General features: G+C 42.6%; 3 protein-coding genes across 6 annotated transcripts in view; 1 reads left to right on the top strand and 2 right to left on the bottom strand.

Annotated features, from left to right (window-relative positions):
• Nucleotides 1-1,142: 1,142 nt before the first annotated feature.
• LOC119210573 (ATP-binding cassette sub-family D member 2-like) lies at nt 1,143-14,276 on the bottom strand. The gene is made up of 10 exons (XM_037460731.2): nt 13,180-14,276; nt 12,493-12,673; nt 12,086-12,207; nt 9,059-9,221; nt 8,572-8,666; nt 7,600-7,745; nt 6,423-6,568; nt 5,472-5,556; nt 4,856-4,981; nt 1,143-4,664 (listed from the first exon to the last, which is right to left on the bottom strand). The coding sequence occupies exons 1-10, from the start codon at nt 14,122-14,124 to the stop codon at nt 4,460-4,462; spliced, it is 2,214 nt and encodes a 737-aa protein (XP_037316628.1). The 5' UTR covers nt 14,125-14,276; the 3' UTR covers nt 1,143-4,459.
• A 219-nt stretch (nt 14,277-14,495) lies between these two features.
• Nucleotides 14,496-18,959, top strand: LOC119210577 (uncharacterized). Of its 3 annotated transcripts, XM_037460738.2 has the most exons (11): nt 14,496-14,922; nt 15,058-15,097; nt 15,209-15,356; nt 15,646-15,778; nt 16,069-16,126; nt 16,976-17,085; nt 17,219-17,270; nt 17,519-17,665; nt 17,934-18,117; nt 18,370-18,603; nt 18,758-18,959. In XM_037460738.2, the coding sequence occupies exons 1-11, from the start codon at nt 14,900-14,902 to the stop codon at nt 18,952-18,954; spliced, it is 1,326 nt and encodes a 441-aa protein (XP_037316635.2). In that variant the 5' UTR covers nt 14,496-14,899; the 3' UTR covers nt 18,955-18,959. The 3 variants fall into 3 exon arrangements, with proteins under 3 accessions (XP_037316635.2, XP_037316633.2, XP_037316636.2); XM_037460736.2 differs by having other exon boundaries at nt 17,934-18,603; XM_037460739.2 differs by lacking the exon at nt 15,209-15,356 and having other exon boundaries at nt 17,934-18,603.
• A 395-nt stretch (nt 18,960-19,354) lies between these two features.
• The window catches only part of LOC119210574 (proton myo-inositol cotransporter-like), a 42,650-nt gene continuing 36,841 nt past the window's right edge, over nt 19,355-25,163 (bottom strand). For both annotated transcript variants that reach the window (XM_037460733.2, XM_037460732.2), the window contains 4 exons: nt 22,954-23,079; nt 22,658-22,776; nt 22,404-22,556; nt 19,355-21,469 (listed from right to left, as the gene is read on the bottom strand). In XM_037460733.2, the coding sequence (XP_037316630.2) occupies nt 21,243-21,469; nt 22,404-22,556; nt 22,658-22,776; nt 22,954-23,079 (625 nt within the window). In that variant the 3' untranslated portion in view covers nt 19,355-21,242. The remainder of the gene's footprint in view (nt 21,470-22,403; nt 22,557-22,657; nt 22,777-22,953; nt 23,080-25,163) is intronic.

Consider the following 25,163-nt stretch of genomic DNA (forward strand, 5'->3'; position numbering starts at 1 on the left):
CATGAATACAGCTTTTAATTTGGGGCCATAAAAATCAGAAACTAGCATATACTATTATCCATTACTGCTGTTTGTGTGCAAAAGAATGCCCTTCTGATATTTCCAAATCAAACGTAGAAACGACGCACTAAGCTGGTCGCAGATAAACGAACGTTGCTGCCATCTTGTGGTCAATTTCTGTTATTGCACGGGAAGCGCTCTTCGCTGTCATGCACCTTGTTCACCAGCAGGTGGCAATGACCGAACGTGGCTGCCATCTTGTGGTCAATTTCTGTTATTGCACGGGAAGCGCTCTTCGCTGTCATGCACCTTGTTCACCAGCAGGTGGCAATGACCGAACGTGGCTGCCATCTTGTGGTCAATTTCTGTTATTGCATTGGTAGCGCTCACAGCGGTCATGTATTGCAGATGGCAATAAACGAACGTTGCTGCCATCTTGTGGTCAATTTCTGTTATTGCACTGGTAGCGCTCACAGCGGTCATGTACCTCGTTCACCAGCAGGTGTCAATAAACGAACGTGGCTGCCCCCTTGTGGTCAATGTGTGTTATTGCACTGGTAGCGCTCACAGCGCTCATGTATTGCAGATAGCAATAAACGAACGTTGCTGCTATCTTGTGGTCAATTTCTGTTATTGCACTGGTAGCGCTCATAGCGGTCATGTACCTTATTCACCAGCAGGCGGCAATAAACGAACGTGGCTGCCACCTTGTGGTCAATGTCTGTCATTGCATTGGTAGCGCTCACAGCGCTCATGTACCTTGTTGACCAGCAGGCGGCAATAAACGAACGTGGCTGCCACCTTGTGGTCAATGTCTGTTATTGCATTGGTAGCGCTCACAGAGATCATGTACCTTGTTGACCAGCAGGTGGCTTCACTTACTTGCTGTGTCAGGTTCATCTTTAATACTATATGTAACAAGTTTATTCTGAAGTTTGCATCAGTTCTCCAATGCTTCTATTTGTAATGTTAAACCACATATTTAGGCAAAAAATGACTTCAATGTTAAACATTAGGATGAAATCTATGTTATGTGATGGTATAGCTATATTAAGCACGTTATCATTTATTTGAGTCATTATGTTGTAAATTCTGTACCAGAAAGCGATGGTGAAAAAATGCAAAAGGCCCATTTTTTTAAATTGAGGTTGCACTGTATTGTTTTTATTAACAAGAAAATACATCTTCATCTTTCAACATAAAGTGATCGTAGCATATGAATATTTTATACAGATTACCTTTTTGCCAATGTACCTTTTCCGGTTCAAAGGTTAAAGAATACAGATTCCTACACATGCATAATGAGATCCATATAAAGGAAATTTAAGAAGTTAAAAATAGTTATGTCTGGGAGTCTTGATTGCAAACTGTAATTCTGGCTAATCCCTGGCTTTGAGAACTACTGTACTTGTGGTCATGTTGTTCTGTCCTACACCAACATTCTTTGTTTCACACTCCACATGTACAGTGAATCACAATTCAAGCCCCTACCAGGTTGCGCTGAAAATAATGTCACATCCACAACTCAACACAGTAATAAAATGATTGATTATCAAACCAAAAAGGGAACCTGTATGACCTGATCACATGAATTCATTGTCTGTATAACCTTCATAAGAGATGCTTTATCATACATAATGGATACATTCAGTTGATTACTTATGAAGGGAATCTATTAGGGGAACCTTTCAATATCAAAGTTGTGTCCGTTAGTATTAACAGTATTTAGTAGGGTCATGCAGTGCAGTAGGCCCTAGAGGCCAAACCTCACAGTTTTCTGAAGGGGGCTAAGAAATAATGAGGTGCCATACTAAAAGATAAAATCAAAAGACATGTTTATCTTGAAGTTAGTAGTTATTAAAATATTGTACTTGCAACAACTACTGTGGCCGCGCAACAGCAGCAGAAACAAGATAGCACCAAAAGGGTCCTCATTAAGCAAATCATACCAAGACAAAACATAAAAAATGGCACCTCATTGTTTCTTATCCAGTCCTTTAAAAGACGACCTAAAAGTAGTTCTTACTTATAAAGCCTATGAATGCCACACAGGGTGACCTCATGTTCCAGTGACAGACTCGTGTGTCATTCAGCGGCTTGTCCGGCCTCCTGTCAACCCGAGTCGGAGACACAACAAGAACTTTTTCCAAAAAGGCCTGCAGGTGTGATGCTTTCTTGCCTGGCAAGCAAAAGCAACAATACTTTATTTGCAATCCAGATTATAACAACATTAATCATTTCTAGTCTGCTCAAATTTTGCTGAGGGACGAGAGATTTTACATTTGTCCTTTTGTAACCTAGCAGCCAACTTCCTAAGCAGAGAAGGGCTGCAAAATGGAGGCGTACTCTAAAAGCCGAAAGGCTTGTTGTGGTTCGTAAAAGCCTCTAGGGGGAAAAGATGTTGCACTTTGGATGCATCTCCAGCTATGACTAACGAAAGGCCGGAGGGAGACAAAGTTGTCTATTTACATTATGAGTTCCACAACAAAGCAGTTGACGCAGGTGTATTTACCTAAAACCGGTACTCATTTACTTATTTCTGTGCAGACAATAACAAGCCGAAAGGTGTGGTTGGAGGCAGGGCTTTGCACGAGTTCGTACTGTGCTGCTTTATGTGACTGATTGTCTGTTCTCTGTTTACAGTTACGGTGGCATATTAACCACACAGAGTCATGATAACAAAATAGATGACTTGATATAAGAGAGTGACATGGATTGTGTCCTGCAAATACATGGAGATATTAGCAGATTCATGTCCCAAAAGCGCTCTGGCAAATTTAAATTGCTGTAATTTAATAAGAGTGTCATGAAGGACGGATTATTTTAGGTGCTTTTTGCTATTACAATACAATGATCACCCCAATCTCCTCTTCTAGTTCCACCACTAAAGAAAACCTCCTAATTTACGTTTCCTCAAGACTCTTTCTGCAGTAGAGTGAGCACCCGCACATTTACAGACTGGGAGAGCAGTCACAACCACAGCTTGGAACCACCACATGAGAACACACAGCATTTAGGACTCTTTGTTGTTGATGATGACAACAAAAATAATGCTCATGTAACAAATCACAGATTTCACAGTATAAAAGCTTCAGAAGAGTTGCTGGTAACAAACACGTGGGCTAGGAAACTAGGAAAACCAACCAAACCCAAAGATGTCAATGTGCTGAAAATTAAAACTGTACTGCTACTAAATATTAGCCCCATGTTTTAATATAGTAATGATGTAAAAACCTATACCCAAACTCATATGGGTATAACATAATGACATGAGGAGTAATAGCACAGCATATCAATTCACTTCATTATTTTAAAAGCTAATCCACTTGAGAAATGCAGAGTATTTCTTCTAACTTTTAGGAAGTGTCCAGAAATGTTGGAGTAGATTAGCATAATGTCTTAGCCCATTTTCCTATAGCATCCTGCAAGAATGTGCAACCAAACCGGCCCCACTGACAAAGCAGAGTCCCAGCAGGCATCTGGCATGCACTGTGGTGGGGAGGGGGGCTTTGAAAAGGTGGTTGATGGGTATATGCGTATCATCTAAATGGCTACCTGTTCACCCATGTACAGTATATGTAGGACTATTTGTTACAGAAGCCAGAACACAATAGTTCTGGAGTTGGAACTGTATCACTAATTGCTCTAATAATGGACCCTCGGAGGGCTCGCTTTTCTTTGTTGGTGGCGAATGAGCGCCACATCTGTGATACAGGGTCCTAACAAGGGTGAAGATGAGGTATAAAAAGAGGAATTGTACTGCGACGAAACACACAAAATCAAACAAAGGCAGATTGTGACATCATGAAAAATAGTCTCTTTTGACCTCTCAATAACTAGGAGGCAACATCGAGTAAAGTAAAATCTACTGCTAAATTATAACAAAATGTGGATTGTGCACAACCCAGTATACCGGGTGTGGAATACTGCTGCGGACATTGATATTTTCTACATTAAAAGCTTTCCAGCAGAATACAGCTATCACCTTCTTTTACTGTGAGCTACCACAACAAACGGAAACAGCCCTTTAAAATCAGATTAAAGTGCAATAAAATAAGCAAACAAATAAATTATCTCGGTTACTTTTGTTTTGTATCCGCTTTTGCCACGTTGATATTGAAAATGACATGCGCTAAAACCACATTAAAAAAAAAAAATCTACAACCGAGTATGCGCATGATGTGCGTAAGAATAAGGGATAATACTTGTGATTCCACTTCACTGGGCTCCCTCCACCAAGGGATTAAAACAAGACGGAGAGGAGGGAGGGAGAGCTGAGAGACTGGCTTTGAGAGCTCCGCTGCTTTAACCAGAGATGTTTGGAGCAAAAGAAAAACATCTAGAAAAGAAAACAACAAACCCCGACAGATTTCTGATTCTTTCATGGCCTCTTTGTCTCTCGGCCGTTCTTCTCTTCCCCCTTTGGGCCTCTTTTACTCCTCTGGGCCTCCCCTTCCATTCACTCCTCGTCCGTCTTGAGGACGGAGTCGTCCCCCAGGATCTTGCAGAGCTCGTTGAGGCGATGCTGCATCTCGGGAATGCCGGCCAGCTGGGTTTCCAGCCGCTGCTTCTCCTCGGTGAGGGAGAGGCGCGTCGCCGTGTCCAGCTGCTCGAAGCGCCAGCCTCCCTCCCCGTCGAACTGAAGCAGGTGGGTGTGGTACTTCCTGGAGGGCGAGGAGGAGAGTTTATGAGCGAGGGACCAACGCGTTGCGCTGAAGCAGCGTTTTACAATCCGGCGTGTACATCGTACTTACAACTTTACGGTGGCTGGTCCCGTTAGAAAACTATTTTTCACAATGAGCAGAGGTTCTCTGCACCATATTTCTGTACTGCCATCATGTGTGAGGCGTCTTACCACAGCGAAGGTCTGTGTGTGATGGAGAGCAGAGAGATGCCGGCGTCCTTAGCAGCCTGGAAAATCTTCCCCTCCACGTCAATGCTCACAGCGCTGGTACACTCATCCAACAGCGCATATTTAGGCCTGGTAAGCACAGGTGGGGGACTTCAGTGACTGACTGTTATTTAGCTAATGTACAAAGTTAGAAAATGAACCACTGTTGATTGAAGGCTAGCATAGCAGCTTTGATGAATACGACGCGGACAAGCATGAAAAAACAGACTGCAGGAGCAGCACTGACTGTCACCACTCAAACAACAATTTTGAAGTGTTAAAACAGCAGTCACTAGCCACAAGCTGTACGCCATATCACACGTGGGCCTTGAGCTAAATGCTACCGCTAGCAGGGCTACGTGCTCTCAATAACAATGTCGGCATGCTGGTAGTCAGGAAGATTGATGTTTACCAACATCACCTTCTTAGTTTAGCGTGTCAGCATGCTAATATTCGTTGGCACTAGAAAATAAACACTGTGTGCAGCTGGGGTTCGAATGTCAAATCCCGACCCGATGGTGGTGCCAGATGACACACTAGAGGCAAAACTATCCGCAGTGACAGCAAAAGAGAGCCTTACTTGTGGTAGAACATGCGAGCCATGCCCATCCTCTGCTTCTCGCCTCCTGACAGCACGTCCTTCCAGTCCAGCTCGGCATCCCAGCCTGCATGTAAAGAAAGACATTGCACAACTTTGGAAACTCTGAAATGCATTACATAGTTTGCACATTGAGCTTATAAAAAGTGCATCGTATGCATTGATATGAACAATTGAAATGTAAACAGACAGGTTTAACAAAAGTTTCTATAAAGCCTTCAAACCAACACTCATTACGAAAGCAACAGCGAGAGAGGCATGGTGTTTTATTCAAAAGGTTTAACCAGTCGTAAACAACTTTTCTATCTGTACGTTTCTAAATTCTTTGCAGTTTCATGATTAAATGCGCGATCAAGATTTTTCTCAGCAAGTGCAGCCATTCATACATTAAGCCCTGTTCACAGCTCAGGGCTTCATTGAGTGTTCACAACAATAGGCGTGTTTGTTTAGTTATGAGAGAAGACTGGCAGTGTAAGTAATACCCTAGGCATTACACTGGTAATGTCTCATCTCACAAACACCAGCTAAGCTGCTGTGCTTGGGAAATTTTACAAGCCTTTCAAAAATGTAAATGTCAAAATAACACTGGAAAGAGGAAACAAAAGTATTTTTTTTTATTTTTGGCTGCCTTAAAACAATTCTCTAGTCTCTCTGGTTAACTCTGGCTTATTTACAGTACAACTTTTGATTAGTGTGCATTGTCCCTGTAAAATAAATGAATAAATAAATAAATAAAAGTAAGATGTCTAATCTGTCCGGTTACTGGTTTATTGGGTTGGGCTGACTGTTATCTTTGTTTGGTGGTTATATAGTTAATTTTTCACTACTTTTCAGGAGATTAATGTCGCCAAGTGTTGTTTTTGTTGTAGTGAATTCTCCAATCTTCTATTTTCACTGAAAAAAATGTGTAACTTGTCTTCAGTAGGGTCCTACCTCCTTCTCTGGTGACAATTTGGTAGAGGTTGACTATGTCCAAGATGATGTCCAGGTCCTTGTCACTGAGGCCTCTGGCAGCCATATCCTCCACCGAGTCTGGATAGATCACCTGGTCCCGAAGTGAACCCATCGACATGTATGGCCTGGACCAACACACAAACACACCTCATCAGACCCTCATTTTAATAAGTGCTCCACGCAGCCGACAAAGTGTGTGCGTACAAAAGGTGCACATGTTTAGAAACAAGAACTGAGAAGGGAAGACACCTATTGCTGGTCTAATCCTAAATAGTCATAGCTCTGTTGGAGGCAGTCAGCGGAGTCCGCAACTCAAAGCAACCATGGGTAAGATTACATTTGATAGTTTGTCTTGGAGTTTCAGTTCAGTCCTCCTGCTACCTTAAGTATTTATAGCATAGTATAGAGTATTTATAGCTCATCCTTACCCATTTAGAGTATTTAAAACACATCCTAATGTGTTGTCAATACATGTCAGGTTTCAAGTCTTTGCGTTTGTTTTGGCTTCATTCAAACGTCCCCACGGTGAAATTTAGCTTATCTTCTCAAATAAAAAGTACAAGAACCAAAAGATACTGTGCATTTGATGGTATATAAAAAGAAAAATAGAAAAGCCTGAAGCTTTAAAAGCAGAGAATGTTTTCTCACAATACTTGCTAAGAAATTACTCAAAAAATGAATTGATTCATAAATGAGTGCTAATTAATTTTCTGCTGCCAGAAATATCAACTACTTCTTTATTCCTAAAAAGGTCAGTTGTCACTTATGTCTAGCTACCTTTCAGATCAAATAACTCAAGCATGAGGGACACATGGCAGATTCTGGTACAGTGATGATGCTCAACTTAATGGCAAATGACCACAATACGGAGAAAAATACATCAGCGAAAGGATTGTAACTGCAGGTTGTTCAAGCCCGGTACCGTGTAGTAAATATTTAAAAGTGGCCAGAGCTCTGGTTTCTCTTTGTCCGCCATGCATACAAGTACGCACATGCATGCACGCTCGCATGCATGCCTGGTTTCAATGGATTACATTACCAGCAGAGCTCATTTGTACAATAATCAAGCTCTACAGTTGTCTTATTACACCTCCCTGCTGTAGAATTTTCATAAAAATAGTATTAGTAGTAGTACAGTTTGTGTGTCTGTGTATACCTCTGAGGAATGTAGAACAAATGTTGCGGAGAGGGTTTGTATAGGCGACCGCCGTAGACCGGCCACAAGCCGCTAAGGATCCTGAACAGGGAGCTTTTTCCACAGCCGTTAGGCCCTGTGATCAATAGATGCATGCCTTCTTCCACCTGAAATGAAGAATAAACCACAGTTTCATTCAAACAACATACAGATAAAACACCCTGAAAAGATAGGAAGCAACAGTGAGCGTGCAGCCCTTTATTGACAGCATATGCCTACTTAAGTTTACACAGAGGACATCCGAGATGTCAACACAGGAAGAGTGGAGAAATGTCTCCTCAGATGGAACACACTTTATTTTAGTTAAGTGTTCTGTCTCTGAAGTTAGAGCAAGGTGTTGGGAGGTATCCTAAATGCCTGTAGTTTACCTAAAGCTAACTGGATAACAGAGCAGCAGTTCGCCATGTGTTTCAACGGGTCATTGAAACAAAACAAAAAAGAAGGAAGTAGATGAACCTCTGGTGTATGACCTTTAAACACAGTCTAAAACTTGTGGGCATTAGCACAGACTCAACAGATTCCCTTGCTATCTACCAGCTCAATGTCAGCAGGTGTACAAACTACAAACATTAACAACCTTCACTGAGGTCTGATGACCTATTACCGCTAGTTCATAAGCAATCCTCTTTCTAGGATTTCTGACAACGCAATTTTTCCAAAAAGGAAAGTTCCCTCTTTTGTCAGCGCTGATCTTTGATTTTAGGCGCAATGTCCTCCTAGCCAAAAAGGGAAGGGAGCAAGACATCTTTAAAACCCTGTTTCCTGATGAGACCATAGAGGACTCTTCAGAAATGGTAATAAACTCCCCATAGACCAAAACAACCCTCGGGGAGTTGGAGTATGGTTCGGAGAACAGCTGAAAATCCGCAACTGTAAACACACATGAGTAAACATAAATGGGTGCTTTTAGAGATAAGAGTGGAGCTGCTTTACCTTAAGGTTCAGGGAGGACACTACTACGTCTCCATTCGGCGTGATAATTGGGACATTCTCGCACACTATGCCCTTGTCCACGTCTATCACTTCACCTAAAGAGAGAAAGACAAAGATAGAAAAAAGAATGAAGTTAGATGAGAGCAGAAGATGAGGATTAGACTCTGTTGATCTATAAGCATTGGAGAAGGAAGGGATAATACTACAAGAAATTATGAGGTTAAAAATGGATTTTTACACAAGGGAATGTGCAATGATTCCAACCTTTGACCATGATACTGTGAATTGCGTGTAATATCATCGATTTTTTTCTGTTCATGCACGTTGCCCCAGATAAGGCTTTGGCTCATGCCTGAACTTTGAATAAAAAACAAAAACACTAGCCTGCCTCCTGCCGCAGACAATGGATGTGGTAAAGAGTTGCCCAACATAGCAACACTCTAACACGGAAGGAGGCTTGGGTGTGCATACAGCAGATCAGACCTACCCTTTATCTCCAGCGGTCCATCTATGTGCATCTCAGGCTTGCTCTTCTTTTCTGTTCCGGTCGTGGTTGACACACAGGAGCGTTTGTAAACTCCCTTCTGGACGTCCTCAAACACCACAAACATGTTGTGGACACGTGCCGTGTAACCAGCCAGCTCTGTGACCTGTCGCAACAAACACCAAAGGGTCAAAGGCTATCTCGAGGAAAAGTCAGTGCAACATGAACGCAACCCAGTAGAGGACCACGTTTTCAAACAGGTCACGGTCATGGGCTGATAAACTCACTGCATGTTAAAGTATTTATTCATAACTAGGGGTACATTTGCATTTAGCAGGGTTTATGTAGATAGTAGAATATGTCCACTCATTTGAATAGTCATTGCAATCAGAAAAAAAAAATATATATATATACAGTACCAGGTAACAGTTTGGACACACCATCTCAATTAATAGCAAATAATGATAAAACCTAATTCATCCAAATATAATTACATTGACAAGACAATGATAAAGTCAGCACAACATGGCATAAGCACACTACTACTACTTTGACTTTGAATAAACACAAATGCTTTTGAGCATAGAAGGAAAATAAGACCAAAAGAGAGCGAGAGAGAATATATATATATATATATATATATATATATATAAATAAAAGCAACCAATGAAGCTCAGATGACAGAAAAATAAAACAAAGAGGAAAAAATCCTCCTCTTGCTTTCTTGCTTTAGATCCAGCGCTGCACCCTGCGGCGAGGCAATGCAGGTGGTGACACAGCTTGATTACATGAAACAACAAACACCAAATCTGTGAGTTCCTGGAAACCAGGTGTGGCGTTAGAGATGGAAGAAGGAACACCACAAACCACAAATAAAATAAAACATGTCCAAGAAAAGGGAGGGACGCACGCATAAAATACTGGTGTTTTGTCCTTATAGAAATTGGTGACGGAGATATTAATTAGTAAGTAGATTAATCAGAATTATATAGCCTCATTTAAAACTCCAACAAACCTTTAGCTTCACTACTTCGTCGACAGCAAAACTTTACTTAACTTTTATCCAAAAGGTGTGCCCTACTCTGGAATTATTGGGATTCGTTGTTAAAAACATCTGACCAAACCTGACCTAAAAAGTAATTGAGCGCATGCTTCAAAGGAAAGTGAGAAATAGATGCAGAAGTGCAAGCTGAAAGAGTAACAGATGGTAGATTATTCACAGCTAGGCTAAGCCTGAAAGGGAGGGAAGAGGCTCTGGACATTACACACATTCACACACACTCTCTCTCTCTCTCGCTCTCTGTTGACCTAAACAATTGATGCCTAGGATATGGTTTACATGTTTATTTTTATGATCAGATCTCAGGCGATCTAACACATATCAGAGGAGCATCTGAAACAGTCTATGTGGTAGTATTGGCAAGCAAAATGTTTTGTAGAACAATGATGAGTAAACTGTACAAAATATCTAGATAAATATTGGATTTTAAGACTTTAGACCCTTTTCAACGGTTATCGCTGGAGAAGGAAAAGAAAAGATAACAACAAATAATCACAGAAATGTTATTAATTATTAATAAAATAAGGCTTGAGATGAAATCTGAAACTCAAATCAGAGTTCAAGTGAGTCACAAACTGGGCGGTCATAGAACCATCCGACCACTCACACAAATAACACTCGACAAACAAACACACCACACACCGTCCTTTGAAACAGACAAAGGCAGGTGCGGGGCGTGCAGCTGCAGGGATGTGCTTGCTACCTAATGCCTGGTAAATTGCATACTCACACTTCTCTAGGCCTTGCGTGCAGAGGCTTGCTCGCTGCTGCACGTGTGACAACAACACGGTTCTAAAAACACACTCGGACCGGAGCCGAAAAGCAGGTTAAAACTTGTATCCTCAAGCGACGTGCTTCAAGTCAGAAACTTACAGTGAGACGAGAGTTGTTAAAAATCTGCACTACAACACGTTACTGATGAGATCGCCTTGGAACGCACGTTTTAGCCTCTTGTGGGATGTGTAAAATCGGCCTTGTGTGTGTGCGTGTGTGTCTGAGGGAGGTAGTGGTAAAAGACACAGGCTGCACTGCAACACAGCTTTAGTGTGCTGAAGCCAAATCCTCTTTTGAACCACAAAATGCAGCCAGAGAAAGAATGCATGAAAGAGTCTTGCTACTTTTTTGTATTATTTATTTATTTGTTTTTTTGGGGGTGGGAGGATTAAAATATGTTCAGAGTGTTCAGGGATTTGGACCTCGATGAACAAGGCCTTTCATTCAATGATTCTAAGCTTTTTGGGTGAGGACTCCAAGAAATTACAGTGCATGCACGGTGAGCGTCACACAAGGAAAAGTAGAGAGAGATGACTGCACAGTATGCATCTGTCAATCATTCAGCCAAGCTGTCCATTCATCCGCCCACCCATCTGTTGGACCACTTCTCAATTCAACCCTGAGCCAACTCAGTGACTGACCCGACCATGCTCATACATCTGTTCCGTGATGTAAAACTCTAGCCTGACAAATCGTCATCTAACAATGTTCTGAGAAACGGCCAGCTTTTTTGATCATGGATAGAGCGAACACATATTTGTAGTAATAAAGTGTAACACATTTATGGATTCATCAGTGAATCGTCTGGTCAATTAAATAATACCCCCCCAAAAATGAAATGCACTATTTTGTCTGATTGAACTCTATAACTTAAGAGATTTAAAAACATTAAAGAAGACAACCAGTGGATGTTTGACATCTCTGCCTAAATAATTTATCGACGATTAAGAGATGAAGTTAGTTATCAAGACTTTGATAACTATCTCAAGGGAGGACATGGTCCTTTATATTTTACATAATATAACATAAAGATAACTTTTGCATTGAAAAGGAGTCAAATGGCCAAAAGCTGGGTTAATGAATCTCTCACAGATAACCCAGCATTACGTTTCTCAACAATGATGGCCAGTCTGCATTATGTGTGACTCCCTTATGTGTCTATTGAAAAAATTACATAAAGCATGCAGAGTCCTCACCTCTTTGTAGGATGACATGATTCTCTCGATGGCGTCAGCGCCTGAGGCCAAGAGGTTGCGGGCTGTGGTAAAGGCCTCCGTCCTCTCACTGACCATCACATGCGTGCGCCCGTCTGCTGTTTCTAGAGTGAGACAGGGGAGGGATTGAGATGATAGAGTGTAATTCTGTATCCTGTCCTGTGAACCCATCCACAACACACTCTGACATGTGCAGCTACTGGCTTGGGAAGGGTTAGGGTTAGAGGACGCAGACACTGCTTGGCTTGGAGATGCTTATGACCTTTAGGTACACTGTGAAACGTGCTACCACCAAATAGCGACAGAATGAAACAAACTATTCTAGGCGCACCCCAAAAAAAGGCAGTGCTTTCCAGAAGATTTCATTAGGTTTCCTCAGGCCTCCTTACTGTTGTCAGCGAAGCCGGTAGCCGTGATGATCGGCACTGCCACCATGACGAGCCCACAGGCGCTCCACACGTACTTCATGAGGAACTGCTCGACCATGATGTACCAGAGACGCTTGGACAGGATCAGGTGCATCTGCTCGGCCAAAACCCGGTAGCACTTCTGTAGCTGACGCATCTCCACCTGCCAAAGGACATCACATCCCAATACACAAACACGGTCACCTCCTGCATTTCTCTTTGACATGTGAACTTTGAGTTAAAACACAAAGCAATATAGGCTGAGGTCCCAATCAACTGGCCTGCATGTGTGTGATTATAAATAGGATTTAATTACATGTACAGCATTTATGAGACTGTGTGATTGGATGTGCGGCATCAAGATAACCTCATATCTCACGTTTATAGCTAGATTTGACATGTGGAAGTGCGAAGGTTGGAATAGATAGAGAAATGTAATTGTCTGATTGGTCTATTACAGAATAAGATAAATGTCTATGTAAAATAGCATGAATGTAATGGCACTCATTCAGACCATCAAGCTCCATTAATGTAGCATAAGGATCTACTTTTGTGGGTGTATTCCGCACTGATCACAACGCAATACCGCCCCGTGGTTGCCTGTAACATTGCTGCATGCCGGCCACAGCTCAGCCAACCTCACTGTTCCTCACACCCAGCCATGCATACCTTGTGTCCCCTGTAGAATGCGATCTCCTCGGCATTAGCAATGATCCTGGAGTGAACATAGCGCAGGTAGCCTTTCCGATGAGCCTCCTCAGCCACCAGCTTGCCAAATCTGGGCGAGCAGGCACGCAGGACCTTGGCCGTGATGAAGACCACCAGCCCGGCCAGCAGGGTCGGCCCGCTGGCGTTGGCCCCCCTGGACCGGGCGGTCTGTATCAGCGTGTAGGAGGTCAGCACCACGTCCAGGATTGGCTTGGTGAGGTTCGAGTAGAGGTGGGCCACCGACTGGGAAAACATCATCACGTCCTCGGTGAGAGACTGGTCCGGGTTGGCGAGCCTCCCGTCCATGTTGCTCACTCTGTAGTAGGTCTGATTGGTGAAGTAGGTCCGGTAGGCATGGTTCACCAGCCTGGTGCGGAAGGCCAGAGCCAGTTTGCACTCCAGGTACCGGATGGCGCTGTTGACGAAAGTGGCCGGGATGGCAATGAGTAGCCATTTCATCAGCTGGAAGATGAATCTCTTGGGTTCCTTCTCCACTATTGTTTTGACGATCTTCCCGTCCAAGCTGGCCACGTAGATGGACAGAAACGTCCTCGATATCAGCGCTACCGAGTGCAAGGAGAGCAACCCGAGCTCTTTGGACACAAGCTTGGGAAAGAGGATCTTGCCAAGTTCGAGGATCTGCTTGAAAAATTCCGCATTTACGCCAGGCGACGGCGTCGTATCATTTGCAGCAGATATCTGTGTTTTTACCGACAAAGTGGAGCCGTTCTCCGCCTTTGAAGGCCGGCGATTACTCCTGGCGTCCTTGTTTTTGCCGATCTGCCTGCAGATGATGGGGTACAGTGTTTTCACACCGTAAGCAGCCGCTGCGAGAAACACGGCTCTCTTCGCAGCAGCCGTGCGGTCCCATTTTACTTTGGACGCCGCATCGAGGATGTTGGACATTTTTCAAACGTTAGTCGTCTCCGTGGACAATCCTCACACTACCCATACCACAAACCCCACTCGCCGCGTCGACATAAATAGAGAGACGGACTTCTGGTGGTTGGATTGATACGAAGCAAGCCCGATACATGTACCGCTACATCCTGCTCTTTGCTGTACAAGTGTCAAGTACGACATACAACACAAAGTAAACTTCCGGTTACAGTTGTCAGAGTAAAACTCAAGGTCAACTTCCCCAACGAAAGGAGAATATTCAAGCCGTACCTGTCCAATGTGTGGGTTTATTTTTGTGAGTTAACTTGCCTCCCTTCCGGATAAATTGTAGTTTATTGTAGGTAAATTGATGGCTTAATGGTTCTTACTTCCGCCTTTGATTGCATACTCTTTTTTCATTGGTCGCGCCCCCGGCACAAGACGACGATTGGTTGCGCGATGGACATGACGAAGAGTCTGTATCTACTGTAATTTATGATATAATAACGTTACATGTCAAACATCGATTTTATATCCGCTTATATTATTATATATTGTTGTATGTAACATTGTCCACTTTTACAAAAAGGGGTTACAAAAAAATAAAAAACTTAAAAAGTCGCGTGTGAAAGAATAGTGGTGGTTCCTCGCGCATCTTTTTGTTTTGAGTAACGTAAAAGCTCAGTGACTAACGTGAACTTACCTCACCACCTCTTTTTCATTGTTAATGTGCCCTGAGGGTGTTGTCGCCACACTGAGGTTTCCGTTGCGTTATTGACAGTTAACTTTACACCCGTGGGGGATGAACTGGGTTGGAGGTTCAAGGTAGGAGAGGACAGGGGCTTAGGTTAACGTTATTGTCGTTAAATTGACGTGCTAATATTAACATTAGGCTAGTAGCTAACTTAACGTAACATGCTAGCTTAACTAACGTTAACAGTGTAACATATTTCCTTTCAGAAACCGGTTTGTGGTGAAGAATAATGAAAAAAAGCAGAGGGTGAGAGAGCTAATACAATTGCAAGACTTTACATAAATACATAATATTGAACCTCGAATACTTAGAGCTAACGTCAACTGGCGCTGCTCCCCCCCCCCCCCCCCCCCATAGGACTTCTTTGAAAAGAAAAAAATGCAACTAAAGTTGAAAAACTTGGGACTTGCTCCACCAATATCCCCTCGAGACACAAGCTCTGGTAGTGTGGACATGGTGACCTTGTTTATAGTCAACCGGATTGCTGCTAAGAAAGAAATTAAAGGTGATATGTACAAACTACACATTTATATTACAAGTCAACGGTTATGGTATGGTTAACAACAAAAAATTAAACCAGCTGAAAGGGAAAACAATTATGGGTATATAAAGATGTAACGTATGTTTCAAATAGTAGAACATCAAATTAAAAATAACATAATACACAATAATTTGCAAATATGAATTCCCTGTGTCTTATCTATGTGTGATTACAAATTCCCCAATGCATGTGCTCTTCATACTCATCATAAATATATCAAATGATATCAGTCAATAATGTTTGTGATTTTCAGATCCTCCAAAAGTCGCGTTTTTTGGCGACCGTGAAGGAAGACCCAAGCATAAAAGAAATGGACCCCTTGCACTCCCAATGAGCCCCTGCTCGCCGTCACAACTGAGTCTTGTTGAGGGCGATCCTCAGTATAGGTAAAGCTAGAGAATGGTTTATATTGGCGTTTATATCAACGTTCTCTTTAATCAAATACACTTTCCAAACTGCATATATTCTTTGTGGTGGTTTTGTGGTTGCTCAACTTTAAAACATGGTATTCAAGTGCTGCCTCCTACAGCCTATGAATTAGGTCTCAATAGGCAATTTCTAGCTATATAAAGCCAGTATATTGCACCCCAAACATTTTCCATCACCTTATGAATTAATACTGAATGAATTACTAACAATCATTGTGTGGTCTGGTGTATTCTGTTTCAATGTCTAGTGCTCAAGGACAGAGAAAAAGAAAGTGTGCTCTTCCTCAAGGCTTTAAGTGTGGGCAGGTTAGTCACATTCCATTAATCCATATAGCACTTTTAATTCTTTAGAAAATATGCGCAGTGGTGGTTAGCACTGATACCCCACAAGCAACAAGAAAACATTCTTGGTTAAACACACCGGCCGACTTGGGCCTTCTGTGTAGAGTTTGCCTGTTTGTCCTTTTTTTTCAGATCTGCCAGTTTCTCACCACAGTCAATGACATGGAGGTTAAGTTAATTTTTGACAAGAACATTGCCGATAGATAAGAATGTTATTTTTATGATTGATCTAGCGATAACTTGCTGTAAGGACCCTCTAGTTAAAAAGCCACATGTGTATCTGCTCCCCAGCAGTCTCCTGTTCAGCAGTTGCATTTCTCAGACAACAGCGTGTACGACTACCTGCCACCCATGACCGACCCCCTCCCCCACTTCTCCTGCAGCTTAGTTTATGTTACATTAGTATAATCACATTACGCACACAGACATGGCAAAATTCCATTTCACATGTAGCTTTATAAACTTGACATATTATGTACAATGTGCAAACCACAAAATTATTATTATTTTTTGTCTCCTAATTCAAGAGCCTCACTATGTGCAAATCTATTTATTAAGCATACAGAACACTTAATAATTGCTTATTTCAAGAAAACAATCAATATGTATTTGTAACATTTGATGATGGCTGGATCGACTGCAGACATAACAAGCGTAGTACTATCTACACGTTTTTGGGTCCTGGCCAATATAAACTAAAGCTTGGAGCTAACAATACGCTCCCATGAGAGATGGATAATACAATGGGAGCGTTTCTATGCTAATGTAATATCCAAACAGATTTTATTTTGATTGTTCCGGCCTTTCTCGCAGCCCAGAGGTATGAAGGACTGTATCCCCTGGTCTTGTGGCTCAAACCCACCCCTCAACCAGCTGGAGCCCCCCACAGCAGCCAGAGTCGTTTATAGAAGTCCAGAGCCAGAGTGAGAATGACACTACAAATCAATAAACCATCTCCTCTCTTTCATTTTGTACACACACACACAACTTATTTTAAATCATTGATATAGCGTAGCCTTTTCTTTTATGTTGTCTTTTGTTTCTCTTCCCTTTCAGATCTGTCCCTGGCTCACAGTTTATAGAAGTGGCAGGAAGCAATCGCATGCGTGTGAGTGTGTTGAATTAACCGTTTGGTGGTAGTTTCTAACTGCGTTTCTAACGCTGAATTAAAATAAAGCAACAGTAAAGATCTGATGGACGATTAAATAAAATTTCAACCATGTACTCTCCTTACTGTGAGTTGTTCTATGGAGCTTCTCGCCATAACCGTTCATCCACCTCGATGGAGGAATGTATGAGAGTACTTGGGTAGTTGGGTAGTTGCGGTTTTACATGTTAATTCCGTTTCATTCACAGCTCTCCAACTGCACTGACAAGAACTTTTGTAAGTTTTGTCCCCCTGCTCCAGCATGTTTTGAGCACAACAGTGGGCACATGAATGGCCGTGAATGCTCGCCAAGCTACTCTTGTAGCCGAGGTTACTTCAGTTCAGACTCTCATGATGTAAGTTAAGTTCTTCTAAGAAGTTTTGTCCATGTTGCGATTTGTTGCACATGGAGTGCCGAGCCGCAGTACAGTCTAGTTTAAATATTGCATCACAAAATAAATTATGTGAGTGTGAATTATCACTTGGCCAGTGACTGCCGTCATTACTTTTGAAAACGTCATCTTTAATAACAGACAAACAATCCTCTAATCAACACATGTCAGGAATATTTATATAATACATTTTATGAACACTCCAATGTTTCCCTTTCTTACTCCATTTTAGGGTGAACAAGGTTGTCAGCCACATCTTCAGGCTACCTCCTCAAAGTTGGACCATGCCTTTTGTGCAGATACCCTGAAAACATTCATGGGCTCGCAGGGGAATCCGAAACAAAGGCCCACCAAAACCGGGCCCCTGCTGAACTTTAGAGATAATCAGGAAGCCAAGGAGGCCGCAGTGTTCCAAGGTAAATCCTCAGGAAGTAGCAGCCAACAGACAGGAACAGACACACTTGAGCATGCCAGGCCTCCCGATCTGGCTCAGACTCAGAGATCAGAGCTTTGTGCATGCAATAAAACAACCAACAAAACCCGAGACGCAGGCACTCAAACTGTCGACTGCCTTGCAGCCGAGACGCGTAATGCTTCAACCCAGTGCAGCGTTGTTGTTGACGAAGCCGCTGTGCTCAACTCCTGCTGGCCACCTGTTGTTGTGTCAGTGCAGCATCCAGCCACAGGGAGGCAAACTCACACCGCTGTGAAGCCGAGCGCTCACACGCCATCGTCACACAAGTGGAGGAGTGGAGAGAAGCATACGCCCTGGACCAAGAAGCAATCTGGGGCTGGTTCCCTGTCGGGAAGCAGCTGTACAAACAAAAGCTCTGATGACAGCGTGACCGCGCAGACTCCCACAAACCCCCTCCTTCATCCTCTGAGCATGAGCGACGGCAGAGGTATAACAGCATAGTGAAAGGCGGTGCCACTTTGCGTGTAAATTAAGAAGCCAAAAGTGCTTGATTTGTTGAATTCTAAATATTCCTATGACAAATAACAGGAAGTATCACAGGAAGTTTGTTGACATGTTCTACGCTGTTGTTTCTGATTCAGAAAAGCTGACAAGAGAGGTCAGAAATGACAGGGGACAACACGAAAATGACCGTCTGATGAAAGGCCCCTTGAATGAAGCGACAGAGGAGGTGACATCCTTCACCGGGGCTGACAGACCCTCAGAGGATGCTGACACACTTCAGGAAATAGCTGACATTTTGCTCCTACTAAAGCAGAGGAAGGAAGTTACAAAGTAAAGGGAGATGAATGGAACCTTTTCATGACTGTTCAGTGCATGTTTTCTTTTCTTTTGAAATTTCTATTCTAAGCATTATTTCCTAGTTTGTTTTAAGCATACAAACCACATAAAGTGTTCTAAGCATTACGAAAGAGTGAAATAAAGCTCCCAAAGCATTTCTCTTGATTCATAAGTTTATTTCTGTCTCCATATACATATTAGACATCCACTTTTTATATAGAATATAAACTCTAGCAAAACATATACAGCTCAAACAAGAATTAAATATACTATACAGCACTTTTTTATTGGAATTTTTGTAGTTCCTCGTAACCCGTAGGAACACAAATACTCGGTTCACATAGAAAATAAATTGCAACCATTTCACGGGAAGTGCACATTGAATGTCCCTAACCGCAGTAGAGGATAGCGTTAACACAACTGGATGTCAACAGCTGAAACAATCAGATTAAATATTTTGGTCAACACAAGAATAATTACACAATCATTGTTATGGAGCATTTTCTGTGTCTTTTTCACCTGTAATGATACTTTCTAGTATAAAACAAGTTGGCCTGGTCGAAAGACTTGCTGAAGTGAAAATCCAACATAAAACAAAACCTTCACATTCAAAATCCGCTACTTCATTCCAACTACTTTGACGGGTCACTGAAAATTTCATTGCATTGTGCCACGGCATTTGATGAACAGCTTCATATTTGAACAGTTCATTCTTAAAAAGAGGTATTTTATCTTATCAAAGGGTAAGGACCCTTGTGTTAAAAATGCTGGAACTGTACCAGGTAACTGGATACAGTAACAGTGCAGCCTGATTATGCATTATTTACCTGTTTTGATTAAATACACAAAGTTACTCCGTAGTCTACTCCCAAACACAGAAATGTATGTGTATCTCACTAACGAGGTGAAACCTCATACAGTTTTGACAAAACAACATCAGTAAATCACGCTAAAGCCAACTCAACGTTTGACAGGAGAACCACGTAAATTACATGCTCTGCTATTTGTACATATGGCTATGGAGGAAGACAAAAACACACTAAATTATAGTAAAAAAAATAACATCTACCAAAGGTGTAATACAAATACTTTTAAAAAGCTATGTAGACCTACTTAATAACATGATGTAATACATCCACCTTAGAAAAAGGGCCATTAGGGACCTTCACAATATACAGGCACTAATATTATGTCACGGATAGAAATAAATACTCAGAATACAAGTCAAGACTTAATATGAATCCAGTCTTAGCTGCACATTACGTATTGATAACATGGGGTCATATTGAAGGGTTTTGTCGAAGTGACAAGACACTTATGTGACAAAACAAAGAATTCTTGAGCGATACTTTGGCACAACATAATATTTAAATAAATAAACAAATAAAGATAACGTGTATTCCTTTCAGTGCTACTATATTGAAGGGTGGGGTATTTAGGCACCAACTGAACTAACACCAGTTTTCTAAACAAAACACTATACATCTCTGGTGTTTGCTTTTCATAAAAATACACAGCCATTGGACAAAGAAGTGACATTAGTGCGCTGTGCTACACGCTTCAACAACATGTAACTGAGATGTGTTTCATATAGAAAGGCATTATGGTACTACGAATCGACAATGTATGACAAATGATGTCATACAAACAAAAGTTTTGTGGCTTCAAGACCACATTTACTGTAGCTTTTTAAATGAAGTTCTCTATGGAAACGTATGCTGACCCAATGGCTGGGTTTTACTTTTTATATTGTACGTACAAGATTGTATATGAATCATAAATTACATATTTAGGCAACAACTGTTCAAAGTATTAGGAACATCTTACTGATACCAATCTGCAGCCTTTTTTGAGTGGGTGGGTGGACTTCCTGAGGGAAGAATGTCCCTTGTATTTTGTACATAAACTGTGTGTTCGACAGCCTTGCCTTAGCCTTCCTAAAAAGAAACTCTGCCTGTGATGAGTGGAAAAGGCAATGTTTAAGTCTGTTTTAATTTATTTAGATATTTGAAGAGCACTGTGGGAAATGTAGCTCTTGACAAAACCACGTGGGACTCCAGCTGTGGCGTTAGTTCAGGCCAATGCATCATTGACTTGTCACCAATTTGACTGAATAGGACGTGAACACACTCACCTCCTGCCCAGGGCAAAAGGCCTTTACAACTGTGGAAATTAACCACCCAGTGGCTCATCAGTTCATACATAGAGAAAAAAGATGAACATATTACATTACACTCCGCATTGTTTTAAGTAATCACACTGGCTAACCAAACTCCCGCTCTACCGTTAGTCCACGTCAGATGCGTCGTTGTCCGATAGATGGTAGTTTGATCCTTTGACTCGGATGTATTCCACCTGCCTCGCCTCGTCCGAATCAGTAGCGCCGCAGGAGCAAAGCCTGTTTTCAAACAGCGCTTCAATCTCTTCAAGGCGGCGGCCTTTGGTCTCCGGCAGGCAGCCGTAGATAAAGAAGAAACCAAGCAAAGCCAGGCTGGAGTAGAGAAAGAAAGCTCCTGGGAAGGCAAAAATGAAAGAACACATTGTTACTAAGGAAAGCCACCCTCAAACACCAGGAACACGCCAACGCTGTAAAATACGTTTAGTGTTATTTTACACATACAGGAAATTGCTCTCTGCATTTTACCCATCCCACACAGTGGGAGCAGTGGGCTGCCTTAGAGGCGCCCGGGGAGCAGTTGGGGGTTAGGTGTCTTGCTCAAGGACGCTTCGACATCTGATTTGGAGCATGGAAGTGTTTTATCAAGTTCATCAAGGCTGCTAGTCACCATACAATAACTTTAGAGAGAAAGTAACAATCTCCCGTCAAAACGGCACCAGTACAAAGAGATATGTATAAACATGCTCATACAGAGACACGGTTTAATGAGGTTTCCTGATCTCTATTCTCTCCTTGTCAAAGTCAAATGAAATCTCAAAGTCCATTACCCTTGATACTGTTGCCCTTTTCATTGCAATGTTTTTTTTCAACTTTCAAACAGTTTTTCTTTCTCAGCTAACAGTTCTGATCAACCTCAGGCCAATCATTAACCCACTGCCTTTCAGGATGCCTCTGCTGCCGACCCTGATGGATCGATCGCATGCGTCACAAAAGGTCAGTTCCTTCCTGTCTGAGGAGAAACCTGCTGTTGAGCCACCCTGATTAGGAGGTATGGATGAAGAAAATTAATCAGCCCTTACAGCCTTTCTGGTTTTGACATATGGTAAGGCTGTATGACATGCATGAGGTTTGGATACGACAGGATCGGACGAGGACTGACAGCATTGATGGATGGTAGTGTTGATCCTGACAGGACGTGTTAAGTCTCAATGAAATTGAGTGTAGAGTGGATTTATAAATAAGAAAAATCACTAATTTAAATACTTTTTTTTTCTCTCCCCACAAAAAGAAAGAAATTGCTTCAGAATGTCTGCAGCCCAGACACTAACCAAAGTAGGTGAAGTACTGAGCCAGGTGTAGGAAGGTGAGAGACACTAGGATGTTGAAGGTCCAGTTGACTCCTGCTGCACAGGCGTTGCCTGTGCTCCTCGCCCACAGAGGGTAGATCTCTGAGTTGATGGTCCACGGCATTGGGCCCATCCCTGAGACAAAGGATGAGGGAATGGAGAAACGTTCAATGTGGAGGCTCAGTGGAAAGGTTGACATGACATCTGCAATTATATGACGTCTGGGCAACCTGTACCTGGAGCAAAGGCAGCTATGTAGAGGACCAGACCCAGTAAGACCAGCCAGGAGTAGGAGGTGGGACAGTAGTTGTAGGCCCAGTAGGTCTGATCTTTAATTAGGCTGGAGTTGGAGCACCTGGAAGAGGCAGACACACGTATTGGTGTATGCTAACAACTCACCACATCAAGTCAAGGTATCATTTCAAATTTAACCAAAACTCTTTGGACCCATTTATTGTCAATTCTTTAACAAACCTTCTTCCCCCGTCCACTACATCCTGAACAAGCACTCACGCAGCTGCCAGTGACTCACCCGCCCCATGCTGCTCGCTCGGTGGAGGCCTTATTGACTGGAACACAGGAGGAAGCGAGGAGCACTGAGGCATTCTCACGGTAGCAGAAACCACACCCGGGATCCAGCATGCACGGCTCGCACAGCCTGCAAGCCAAACAGCAGACACATTAGCAGTAATGTCCCTGACACAATCAATCGCACTTCGGCGGTGGCTCATCAAGTGACACATTCCTTCACTTCTAATAAACGACTATTCGGAAGCGTAGCACTGAGTTGCACTCCAACTCTAAGGATGCACTTATCCGCCTAGGCTGCTCCACAAGACAGGGCTGTCACAGAAAGCCGCCTCCCACCCCCTCTAATTGACACTTGTCTCATTACCCAAATTCAATTATTGTACAGGCTGTTCCCATCATGCAGGAAACAATTAATCAAAATTAAGAGCACAATACAAATGGTGAGGGATTAACCAATATTAAATCTCTATCCTTCTATGATATGTATGTACAGCTAATTTTCTGATGAGCATGATCCTTTTTATTCACAAGGGCATGTTGCAGCTCTGTAAGGTTTGTTGTTGTTGTTGTGATCCTGCTGGAAGCCCATGGTGTGTGTGTTTTGTTTCAGAGGTCTATTTTTTGCAGGCTGCGGCCTCCCTTTGTGTAGGGCACCTTGCTCAGATTTTGCACTAAAGTCAACTAGATGGAAATAAAATCATGTATTAGCGCCGGACGGAAGCAGAGGTAGTGAGGGAAGGTGTGGAGATATATATATATATATATATATGTATATATATATATATATATGACATTTGCAGCTTTTCTTTATATGGTTTTGAAAGATATAAAACACCATCACTTTAATTAGCATTTACAACACAATACAAACCCAACGCCGCTTATCAACTTGAGTGCCTTCTAGCATGGCATATGTACACTCACCGGCCACTTTATTAGGTACACCTGTCCAACTGCTCGTTAACACTTAATTTCTAAGCAGCCAATCACATGGCGGCAACTCCGTGCATTTAGGCATGTAGACATTGTCAAGACAATCTCCTGCAGTTCAAACCCGAGCATCAGTATGGGGAAGAAAGGTGATTTGAGTGACTTTGAACGTGGCATGAATGTTGGTGCCAGAAGGGCTGGTCTGAGTATTTCAGAAACTGCTAATCTACTGGGATTTTCACGCACAACCATCTCTAGGGTTTACAGAGAATGGTCCGAAAAATAAAAAACATCCAGTGAGCGGCAGTTCTGTGGGCGGAAATGCCTTGTTGATGCCAGAGGTCAGAGGAGAATGGCCAGACTGGTTCGAGCTGATAGAAGGGCAACAGTGACTCAAATAACCACCCGTTACAACCAAGGTGGGCATAAGAGCATCTCTGAACGCACAGTACGTCGAACTTTGCGGCAGATGGGCTACAGCAGCAGAAGACCACACCGGGTGCCACTCCTTTCAGCTAAGAACAGGAAACTGAGGCTACAATTTGCACAAGCTCATCGAAATTGGACAATAGAAGATTGGAAAAACGTTGCCTGGTCTGATGAGTCTCGATTTCTGCTGCGACATTCGGATGGTAGGGTCAGAATTTGGCGTCTACAACATGAAAGCATGGATCCATCCTGCCTTGTATCAACGGTTCAGGCTGGTGGTGGTGGTGTCATGGTGTGGGGAATATTTTCTTGGCACTCTTTGGGCCCCTTGGTACCAATTGAGCATCGTTGCAACGCCACAGCCTACCTGAGTATTGTTGCTGACCATGCCCATCCCTTTATGACCACAATGTACCCAACTTCTGATGGCTACTTTCAGCAGGATAATGCGCCATGTCATAAAGCTGGAATCATCTCAGACTGGTTTCTTGAACATGACAATGAGTTCTCTGTACTCAAATGGCCTCCACAATCACCAGATCTCAATCCAATAGAGCATCTTTGGGATGTGGTGGAACGGGAGATTCGCATCATGGATGTGCAGCCGACAAATCTGCGGAAACTGTGTGATGCCATCATGTCAATATGGACCAAACTCCCTGAGGAATGCTTCCAGCACCTTGTTGAATCTATGCCACGAAGAATTGAGGCAGTTCTGAAGGCAAAAGGGGGTCCAACCCGTTACTAGCATGGGGTACCTAATAAAGTGGCCGGTGAGTGTAAATATGTGTCAGCCGCTTCCACAATTATTAAATCATGAGGTAACAAGTCCAAGAGATTGCGTCACTTACC

This window comes from Pungitius pungitius, chromosome 2 (assembly GCF_949316345.1).
Source record: "Pungitius pungitius chromosome 2, fPunPun2.1, whole genome shotgun sequence".
In the NCBI taxonomy this organism is placed as follows: domain Eukaryota; kingdom Metazoa; phylum Chordata; class Actinopteri; order Perciformes; family Gasterosteidae; genus Pungitius; species Pungitius pungitius.